At 54.1% G+C, this 11,284-nt stretch overlaps 1 protein-coding gene across 1 annotated transcript in view; it reads left to right on the top strand.

The window, feature by feature from the left end:
- SFRP1 (secreted frizzled related protein 1) overlaps nucleotides 1-11,284 on the top strand; it is a 49,997-nt gene that overhangs the window by 11,364 nt on the left and 27,349 nt on the right. The window contains exon 2 of the mRNA XM_026658332.1: nucleotides 7,022-7,099. Within this exon, the coding sequence (XP_026514117.1) occupies nucleotides 7,022-7,099 (78 nt within the window). The remainder of the gene's footprint in view (nucleotides 1-7,021; nucleotides 7,100-11,284) is intronic.

The raw sequence follows: 11,284 nt of genomic DNA, 5'->3' as shown, positions 1-11,284 counted from the left end.
ATTGCCGCCGAATACCTGGAACTGCCACCCCTGTCCGGAACGGCTGCCCCAAGCACCTGCTTGAGAAGCTGGTGCCTGGAGCCGGCCCTGCCCATCCTCTCCTAAGAATCCCCTGCTGCAGTCCAATACTAAGAGTATGTCTACACTACGAAATTAGGTCGAATTTATAGAAGCTGGTTTTATAGATATCGGTTTTATACAGTCGATTGTGTGTGTCCCCTCATAAAATGCTCTAAGTGCATGAAGTTGGCGGACCGCGTCCACAGTACCGAGGCTAGCGTCGACTTCCGGAGCGTTGCACTGTGGGTAGCTATCCCACAGTTCCCGCAGTCTCCGCTGCCCATTGGAATTCTGGGTTGAGATCCCAATGTCTGATGATGCAAAACAGTGTCGCGGGGGGTTCTGGGTACATGTCGTCAGGCCCCTCCCCCTCCGTCAGAGCAACGGCAGACAATCGATTCGCGCCTTTTTACCTGGGTTACCATACCCATGGAGCCCGCTCAGCTCAGCTCAGCTCACCGTCACCATATGTCATCTGGGTGCCGGCAGACGTGGTACTGCATTGCTACACAGCAGCAGCTAATTGCCTTTTTGCAGTAGATGGTGCAGTATGTCTGGTAGCCGTCATCGGCTATCTGGGTGCTGGCAGACGTGGGGCAGCATTGCTACAGAGCAGCAGCCCCTTGCCTTTTGGCAGTGGATGGTGTATTACGACTGGTATCCGTCATCGTCGTATTCCTCAGTGAGTTCAATCAGAGGCACCTGGGCAGACATGTTTTGTCTCCTGGCCTATTGAACCGTCTTGACGATGATGGCTAGCAGTCGTAGTACATCATTTTCTGACAAGCACCCAGAAGATGCCGATGGCTATCAGTCATGCTGCACCGTCTGCTGCCAGCTTAAGATGTAAAAAATAGATGGACCAGATTTGTTCTGTATTCATTTCCTTCCCCCACCCTCCGTGAAATCAATGGCCTGCTAAATCCAGGGTTTTGAGTTCAATCTTTGGGGGGGCCATTCTGTGTGACAGTTGTTTGTGTTTCTCCCTGATGCACAGCCACCTTTGTTGATTTTAATTCCCTGTACGCCATGTCGTCAGTCGCCCCTCCCTCTCTCCGTCAGTTTGGTGCCTTTTTTCAGCCCAGACGCCATAGCACTGGGATCATGGAGCCCGCTCAGATCACCGCGGCAATTATGAGCACTATGAACACCACGCGCATTGTCCTGGAGTATATGCAGAGCCAGGACATGCCAAAGCAAAACCAGGACCAGCCGAGGAGGCGATTGCAGCGCGGCGACGAGAGTGATGAGGAAATTGACATGGACATAGACCTCTCACAAAGTACGGGCCCCAGCAATGTGCAAATCATGGTGTTACTGGGGCAGGTTCACGGCGTGGAACGCCGATTCTGGGCCTGGGAAACAAGCACAGACTGGTGGGACCGCATCGTGTTGCAGGTGTGGGACGATTCCCAGTGGCTGCGAAACTTTCGCATGCGTAAGGGCACTTTCATGGAACTCTGTGACTTGCTTTCCCCTGCCCTGAAGTGCCAGAATACCAGGATGAGAGGAGCCCTCACAGTTGAGAAGCGAGTGGCGATAGCCCTGTGGAAGCTTGCAACGCCAGACAGCTACCGGTCAGTCGGGAATCAATTTGGAGTGGGCAAATCTACTGTGAGGGCTGCTGTGATCCAAGTTGCCAGGGCAATCAAAGACCTGGTGATATCAAGGGTAGTGACTCTGGGGAAACGTGCAGGTCATAGTGGATGGCTTTGCTGCAATGGGATTCCCAAACTGTGGTGGGGCGATAGACGGAACCCATATCCCTATCTTGGCACCGGAGCACCAAGCCACCGAGTACATAAACCGCAAGGGGTACTTTTCAATGCTTCTGCAAGCCCTGGTGGATCACAAAGGACGTTTCACTAACATCAACGTGGGATGGCCAGGAAAGGTACATGATGCTCGCGTCTTCAGGCACTCTGGTCTGTTTCGAAAGCTGGAGGAAGGGACTTTCTTCCCGGACCAGAAAATAACCGTTGGGGATGTTGACATGCCTATCGTTATCCTTGGGGACCCAGCCTACCCCTTAATGCCATGGCTCATGAAGCCATACACAGGCAGCCTGGACAGTAGTCAGGACCTGTTCAACTATAGGCTGATCAAGTGCCGAATGGTGGTGGAATGTGCATTTGGACGTTTAAAAGCGCGCTGGCACAGCTTACTGACTCGGATAGACCTCAGTGAAACCAATATCCCCATTGTTATTGCTGCTTGCTGTGCGCTCCACAATATCTGTGAGAGTAAGGGGGAGACATTTATGGCGAGGTGGGAGGTTGAGGCAAATCGCGTGGCCGCTGATTACGCGCAGCCAGACACCAGGGCAGTTAGAAGAGTACAGCAGGGCGCGGTGCGCATCAGAGAAGCTTTGAAAACCAGTTTTGTGACTGGCCAGGCTACAGTGTGAAACTTCTGTTTGTTTCTCCTTGATGAACTCTCTGCCCCCCCGCCCCCCCCGGTTCACTCTACTTCCCTGTAAACCAACCACCCCACCCTCCCCTCCCCCCTTCGAGCACCGCTTGCAGAGGCAATAAAGTCATTGTTACTTCTCATTCATGCATTCTTTATTAATTCATCACACAACTAGGGGGATAATTGCCAAGGTAGCCCGGGATGGGTGGGGGAGGAGGGAAGGAAAAGGACACACTGCAGTTTAAAACTTTAAAACTTTAACACTTATTGAAGGCCAGCCTTCCGATGCTCGGGCGATCATCTGGGGTGGAGTGACTGGGTGGCCGGAGGCCCCCCCACCGTGTTCTTGGGCATCTGGGTGAGGAGGCAATGGGACTTGGGGAGGAGGGCTGTTGGTTACACAGGGGCTGTAGCGGCGGTCTCTGCTCCTGCTGCCTTTCCTGCAGCTCAACCATACGCTGGAGCATATCAGTTTGATGCTCCAGCAGCCGGAGCATCGACTCTTGCCTTCTGTCTGCAAGCTGACGCCACCTATCATCTTCAGCCCGCCACTTGCTCTGTTCAGCCCGCAATTCATCCCGCCACCTCTCCTCTCGTTCATATTGTGCTTTTTTGCATTCTGACATTGACTGCCTCCACGCATTCTGCTGTGCTCTTTCAGCGTGGGAGGACATCTGGAGCTCCGTGAACATATCATCCTGAGTCCGCCGTTTTCTCCTTCTAATCTTTGCTAGCCTCTGCGAAGGAGAAACATTTGCAGCTGGTGGAGGAGAAGGGAGAGGTGGTTAAAAAAGACACATTTTAGAGAACAATGGGTACACTCTTTCACGTTAAATTTTGCTGTTCACATTACACAGCACATGTGCTTTCGTTACAAGGTCGTGATTTTCCTCTTATATTGAGGGCCTGCCGGTTTGGTGTGAGAGATCACTCACGCAGTGCCAGGCAACAGAATTCGGCTTGCAGGCAGCCATGGTAAGCCACAGTCTTTTGGCTTTTTTAACCTTCATAACATGTGGGAATGGTTTCAAACACCAGCGCCCTCATTTCCCATACCAAGGACCCATTGGGTTGGCCATTTAAAATGGGTTTGCAATGTAAAAGGAGGGGCTGGGGTTTCCGGGTTAACATGCAGCACAAACCCAACTACCCCCCCCCCACACACACCCAATTCTCTGGGATGATCCCTTCACCCCTCCCCCCCACCGCGTGGCTAACAGCGGGGAACATTTCTGTTCAGCCGAGCAGGAATGGGCACCTCTGAATGTCCCCTTAATAAAATCACCCCATTTCAACCAGGTGACCGTGAATGATATCACTCTCCTGAGGATAACAAAGAGAGATAAGGAATGGATGTTGTCTGCATGCCAGCAAACACCGGGACCATACGCTGCCATACTTTGTTATGCAATGATTCCAGACTACGTGCTACTGGCCTGGCGTGGTAAAGTGTCCTACCGTGGCGGACGGGATAAGGCAGCCCTCCCCAGAAACCTTTTGCCAAGGCTTTGGGAGTACATGAAGAAGAGCTTTCTGGAGATGTCCCTGGAGGATTTCCGCTCCATCCCCATACACGTTAACAGACTTTTCCAGTAGCTGTACTGGCCGCGATTGCCAGGGCAAATTAATCATTAATCATTAAACACGCTTGCTTTTAAACCATGTGTAATATTTACAAAGGTACACTCACCAGAGGTCTCTTGTGCGCCCTCAGGGTCTGGGAGCACGCCTTGGGTGAGTTCGGGGGTTACTGGTTCCAGGTCCAGGGTGATAAACATATCCTGGCTGTTGGGGAAACCGGTTTCTCCGCTTCCTTGCTGTGAGCTATCTTCATTGTCTTCATCATCATCATCTTCCGCGTACCCCGAACCCGCTTCCCTGTTGCGTGTTTCTCCATTGACGGAGTCAAAGCACACGGTTGGGGTAGTGGTGGCTGCACCCCCTAGAATGGCATGCAGCTCCGCGTAGAAGCGGCATGTTTGCGGCTCTGCCCCAGACCTTCCGTTTGCCTCTCTGGCTTTGTGGTAGGCTTGCCTTAGCTCCTTAATTTTCACGTGGCATTGCTGTGCGTCCCTGTTATGGCCTCTGTCCTTCATCGCCTTTGAGACTTTTTCTAATATTTTGCCATTTTGTTTACTGCTACGGAGTTCAGCTAGCACTGATTCGTCTCCCCATATGGCGAGCAGATCCCGTACCTCCCGTTCTGTCCATGCTGGAGCTCTTTTGCGATCCTGGGAGTCCATCATGGTTACCTGTGCTGATGAGCTCTGCGTGATCACCTGTGCTCTCCATGCTGGGCAAACAGGAAATGAAATTCAAAAGTTCGCGGGGCTTTTCCTGTCTACCTGGTCAGTGCATCTGAGTTGAGAGTGCTGTCCAGAGCGGTCACAATGAAGCACTGTGGGATAGCTCCTGGAGGCCAATAACATCGAATTCCGTCCACACTACCCCAAATCCGACCTGCCAAGGCCGATTTTAGCGCTAATCCCCTTGTCGGAGGTGGAGTAAAGAAACCGGTTTAAAGGGCCCTTTAAGTCGAAAGAAAGGGCTTCGTCGTATGGATGTGTCCAGGCTTAATTCGATTTAACGCTGCTAAATTCGACCTAAAATCGTAGTGTAGACCAGGCCTAAGCTAGGGCTCAGAGCGAGGCATGTGGGTGGGAGGGGTGTAGCTGCCTTGCTGCCGCCCAGGCTGGGCTTGTTCTGGGGATAACTCCAGCCTTTAGGGCTGTCAAACCTGCAGGCCCCCTCTGATGTATATTCCGCCTCTGCGGCTGCAGGAGTCCTTGCTGTAGCCACGCCCTGGTGAAAGAGGAGCCATCTCAGTGGGAGCCTCACCCCTTCTCGGCATTGTTAGTTCGGTATTTTACACGGCTGAGCCATGCTGCCCAGGATGTCACTTGTGGTGATGCCCTTTCCCCCCATTCATTGGAAGCGTTGGAGGCAGCATGGAGTGATGCTGCTTAGGATCGGGCCCCAGAACAGCTTCTCCCTGCCAGTTTGGCAGCTGCCTTCCCTGGCCGGCTCCCCACCTTGCCCAGCAGCTCAAAGCCAGGCCGCAGTTCTGTGCGTGTCTTTGTTGGGTGCACCGTATTGCTCTTAGGCCAGCCCTGGGGAGGGCATCGTCAGTTGCCTTGTGCCCCTGCTGCGGCAGAGAAGCCCAAGTGCAGTCAGACCTTTAGGAGCAGGAGCGGAGACTAGTTTCTCAAGAGCAGAGCTGTGGGACTTGGGGGCGGGGAGGGGCAGAAAAGCACCATTGCAGCCCAGAGGGTGGTTTGTAACTAGGAGGGACGGTATGAGTGCGGTGCAAAAGGAGAAACGATGGGTCCCATGCTTCCCTCCACTTCTCAAATAAACAAGCCACCAGCACTTCGTGGGAATTCCTGACACATGCTCATTGGGGACTGTCCCTCGGGGGCCATTCCAGCAGGTGACATGGCGCTAAAACCTTCCTGAGCCACAGAGATATTGTGTGACACATAGACCCCCCCACACACACTCGCTGTAGTGGTGAAGGGGTTTTGTTTGCTCAGGGAGGGAGGAGAGTGAGCTGAGTCTCCTCAAAGCCTGTGGAAAATAGCACCACTGCAATAGGACCAGTAACAGGTAAAAGCCTCATCTCAGTCGAATAATTCCCTCCTCTCCATCCTTCAAATCTAAACAAACCTCTGACTGGGTAACAAGCTTTGTACAAGTTTGGGTAACTCTTTAAGTCCCACATTGGGCCACCAAAAAGATGGTATTAATGTAGATGGAATAACTCAATACATTTCCGGTTCCATAGCTTCTGTTCTTACCAGGCAGGATTTCACCGGTCGGCCCTTTTGGTGTTATCACAAGAGTGGCAGTTCTGGCCCATTTGCTGAGCAGTGACTTGTGGCACAACTCCCGGCTGGCAGCCTTTAGCCTTCAGCGCCATTGTACAGGGAGCTGGGAACTGCAGAAGGAAGTTGGTGCAGAGAACTTCTGTCTGTAGGAGGCTGTGGCTGCGAGCTCTACTTCACCACAGAAAGTTCCTGGCCAGGGCTCTGAGAGCCTCTTTCAGCAGAGTTCCTTAGGCCTGGTCTAGACTAGAAAATTAGCTACGTCTTTCAGGGGTGTGAAAAATCCACACTCTGGGACAACATAGGTAAGCCGACCTAAGTCCCTGTGTAGCCAGCACTAGGGAGGAGCCAGAAGAATTCTTCTGAGATGGGAGAACCCCTCCCGTCAGCATAGGTAGTGTCTGCGCTGTAGTGTTTTAAATATAGACCAGCCCTCACTGAACGTTAACACATTTCCCTTTATCTGTGCACCAAGCCAGGCTCCTCATCCATCTGAAAGCGGCTCCTTTAGGCCTTTCCATGGGCTTCAGGTGGCAAAATGTTTCCGAGGCCTCAGACCCTCCACAGGGCTGGGCCATTGGTCCAGCACGTCATGGGACGCATAGCAAATGCCTTGTGGGAGGGTAGCCCTGGTGGGAACTGGTCTGAGAGCGTAACCAGTTTGGCACCAAATCTCTCCAGTTTGAGTGTGCTCTATACTGATCCCATCTCTCCTCCCTGGCTAGGAACGGCTGTGTGTCCCCCCTGCGACAACGAGATGAAGTCAGATGCCATCATTGAACACCTGTGTGCCAGTGAATTCGGTAAGGAAACATTCCGGCCTCCTCTTCTCACTTTCCAGAGTTTCTAATGTACGCAAGGGAGGAGAAACTCGATATCATGCAGAGCCCCCTCTCCTTGGGCTGCTCAGCTAGTTACTGGCAGTTTCCTGTCTTGGTTAGGAAGTGCCATGGTGCAGTAATTTCGGTGAAGGAGGAGCAGCTCCCTCCTAGCATGCTGGGAGCACTGCATGGCTGCTGCAGGGCCACCGTGCTTTGCCTTTTCTTTCTGGTGCTTGCGTCAAAAACCAATGTGCATCCATCCCGCTGAGCCAGCAGGAGCCCAGCTGGAAGTTCCCCTGGGGCGGCCATGGCTGTTCGGCTGAGTCTGGTTATCAGACGGGAAGTGCACTGTTGGTGCTGGAGCTGCATGGAGCCGAGTCTGGGACTGCAACTCGCACCCAGGAGCAGGGCCTGACCCTGTACATGTCCTGCGCCCCATTGTCATCATCTACCCAGTGCCCAGGGCTACTGGCCTGGAGCAGCGGAATGGCACCCCCAGTTGGCAGTGGGGAGCGTGGCCACTCAAGTAGCAGAGCAGGGGGGGATTGGCCACTGGGGTGCCTCCCTGCCATGCCCAGGCAGCTGCAATGTCACCCCAGCCGGGGCTCCCCGAGGCACTTGGGTGGCAGGTTTCTCTCTAGTAAATGGACATGCCCCTAGATGTCACTGTTGTGCCGCGGGAGGCGGGGAGAGGGGAGTGGAGAGATCAGGAGGCTAACGGGAAGGCAGGCAGTGAGGGGTAAAAAGCTCAGGTGCTTACAGCCCGGACGCAGCTGAGCCCTGGAGTTTGAGTGACTCAGACTTAGCCACGCAGGGAAGCTGGGGAGGTGGCGGCAGTGGGAAGTGGAAGGGGTACATTCCCGATCGTGGATCCTGCCTTGCTTTGCTAACTTGGGCCCCATGCAGCTGGGTTTGGGGGCTGGGATTGTGGAGGGGGAAACTCCCACACTCCTGTTCCAGTCGGGAGAGAGCTCGGTGTCCCCTGTGGTGCTTTGCCCTTCTCCACCCTACACAGCGGGCCCTGTGGTTAGTCATCCAAAACTAAGATGTTTATTTCTGCAGCGTCTTCCACCCTACGCAGTTACGTGCAGTCCCAGGGGCCTGCTCTTCGGGAGCAGAGGCAAGGACAGCGTGGGGTCTTGCGGTCTCTCTGACCAAGCTATTGTGATTTCCCAGGACTTGATAAGGTCTCTGACAGCCAGAAGCCACTTATTGTTCCCTGTCCTACTCTGCAAACCTCTGTCATCACCCACCTCACCCAGATTACTTCTCCACTCCTCTCTCTGGAGCCAGGCCATTGCAGCTCTGGAGTTATACTCCTCCACACAGCAGCCTCCCCACTGCTCGTGGCTGAAGGCCCCACTCTTCGCCCATCTCTTTCTCTGGGGGCTCTCCCTGGGAGGCCGCCCATCCCTACTAGACCCTGCTTGGGGCAGTTCATGGTCTTGCCTTCAGCATGGGCGGGTCCCCTGTGCAGAAATGGGGCAGCCCCTCCTGAATACCGCCGCCTCACCCTGTTAACTCTGCACCGCAGGAGACATCACCTAGTGTCTGCAGGGGGTGGAGGGGGTTTGGTGGTTGCTGTAAAGATTGTTAGGTGCTCCAGGGTTAACGTGGCTTCCTTAGCACATTTGTGTTTTGACAGCGTCTCTGGCTCTAAAGCCATCCGTGTGGGGATTTGTGTCCTGGCCAGTCAGCCTGTGGTCTGCCTTGGGGAAGGCTGCAGCCGAGCTGAGCTGGCTCTCTGCCTGGAGCGTAAGTAAGATTAGTAACTGCGAGTGACATCCCAGGAGCCTTGCACCTGCACCTCGGCTGGAGGAGAAGGGAAGAGCGTATTTCCCACGCAGAGAGATGCAGGCTCCCAGCTGGGCTGAGCTGCTCTGCAAAGAAGGGGCCCAGCGCCCACTCTCTGCTGGAGCTCTGGCACTGCTCACTGTTCAAGCAGGAGCATTTTTGACTCACGTGGGAAGGAAACTCCCTCCAGATGCCTCCCAGTCACCAGTGACTCTTGCAGAGTAAACTTCTAGCAGGTTTCCCTGGCCATGTCTGAGACAGAGGAGGAGTTTGCAGGACTGGGGCCGTGCTGCTGCTCGGTGGGACCCGCTCCTGCTGTCTGGCCATTGCAGAGAGGAGGCCAGTGTGGTCCAGGCTGAAGTGGAGGGGACAGAGCCAGGCTGTCAGCAAAGTGGTTGGTTCAGGGACATGGTCTGTGCTGGGCTGCACCCCTGCTGGCCAGTCTAGAGCTTCAGGGGGATCAGGTGTGCCAGTCAGGTGGCCGATGAGTCCAGGGCTGGTTGAAGTGAATGCTCTGAGCTCCCTGGCTGACGTGCTGCTGACACATTGTAGAGCCAGCCAGTGCCCTTAGTGACTCCATTTTCATGTAAAATGCAGCATTTTCCCTCCAAACTACCCTGGCTGCTGTCCTCTGCCATTTGCAGGAGCCATCCAGACTTCCGCCCCCTCGCCCCCTCCTCCCGCAGCCCCATGGGGCAGCCTGTGTGTTTACAATAGCTGCTCTATGGCTCACGGAGCCCCCGTCTCTGCTCGGAGCCGGAGGTCAGGAAGGTTCAGCCAGTCAGTTATCTGATTGGCCAGCCATTCACCAGCGCTGGGGAGCAGGGGTGTCCAGGAACAATCCCGGCCAGCTCTATTGGAGCCAGCGCAGAGCAAAGGAACCACAGATCCTCTCAGGCCCCTGTCAATCAGCATTGCCCCGGCCTGAGAGAGAGATCTCCCTATGGCTCCATTCAGTGGGTCACTCTGCCTTTCTCCTCTGCTCCCTCAAATGAATAACACCCCAGGAGACACACACACGACCCCCTGCCCCACCCCGGGCACCTGGTGACCCAGAATGCTGGGTACTTTCAGCTATTGCTTTAAGGCATCGTCCAAAGGTCCTCGGGCAGGTGTCCCCACTGTGGAATGGGTGGGGTGTGTGTGTGAAGGTTTGGATTCAAATGTAGGTTTCTTGAATGTGGTTGTAGCTCCAGCTGGCTGAGTTGTGACGTTGACAGGGCTTCAGTGGCTTTCCTGGGTGAGTCTGTGTGATGCAAGAGGTCAGACTAGATGATCATATTGGTCCTTTCTCACCTTAGAGTCGGTGAAGAGTCGAGAGTCTATTGCTAGCTGGTCCCACAAGATGCAGCCTAAAGCCTACAAGGCAAGTGTGTGCCATATGGCTAGTGCAATGCAGGCAAATGTGAGCAGGGTCAGGGGAACTACGTTGCCTTGTCCCATGACTCCGTGCATTGCCCAGCACATCTGCCCAGGGGCTCCCATGGGGAGTGGGGCTGCAGGATGACAGCATGTCTTAGAACTTCAGAGTCATCAAGATGCACCCAAAAGTTTGGATGCTTCTCTGAGCTCTTTTGGCCTGCCAGACTGCTCTGCAGGACTTGCAAGGCTTCCTGGTGCTAGGATATCCAGGCAGAGAAAAATAGCTGAGAAAGGCTATGCCAGCCGCTCCCCCCAGCTGCCTCCTGAAGGCTTGTGGTAGGCTTGGATTGGGGGGGCAGGGTGGGAGATGAAGAGGGAGGCCTGTCGTGAGTGGATGCTCGGGCGTGGCTGTGCAATTAATTCAGTTAACTCCATTATCTACTTCAAAGTGTCACATTCCAGCTTCGATTCGTGCTTTTGTGGACAAGGCACAAACTTGCAGCAATGAGCGAGTGATAATCCCCAACGTTGGCCTGTTCTGCTGGCTTCCTTTTATCAACTCGGCGTTCGTCTGCCAAACCCATGTGCAACTTTTGCAGCTACGGAAAGCAAAAATAACCCTTATGGTGCTAGTGTTGAGCAATGAGGACAAGAATGCAGCGCTGGTGGCTTAGTATGTGAGGCAGACAATCAGAGCTAAATAGAACTTAATGAAAAATATTGTAAGGAAAAATATTAGTTTTTTTCAGATCAAACCAGCGTTAACTGTTTTTGACATCCTTGCTGGTAAATGTAACTTCCCTGGAAGGTTCTTAAACAGGGCCGGCTCTAGGCACCAGCAAAACAAGCTGGTGCTTGGGGCGGCACATTTTTAGGGGCGGCATGGCCGGCGCCAGAATGCCGCCCCTAAAAATGTGCCCCAGCCGCCCTAGCTCACCTCCGCTGCTGCTGCCGCTCGCGCGCCACGGCGCGTGAAACAACTGATTCGCGCGCCGCTGCTCCCCCTCCCTC

This window comes from Terrapene carolina, unplaced genomic scaffold, assembly GCF_002925995.2.
Source record: "Terrapene carolina triunguis isolate 2854851 unplaced genomic scaffold, T_m_triunguis-2.0 Scaffold53, whole genome shotgun sequence".
In the NCBI taxonomy this organism is placed as follows: domain Eukaryota; kingdom Metazoa; phylum Chordata; order Testudines; family Emydidae; genus Terrapene; species Terrapene triunguis.
The sequence above is the reverse complement of the archived record's forward strand: the minus strand, read 5'-3'. Positions and strand labels throughout refer to the sequence as shown.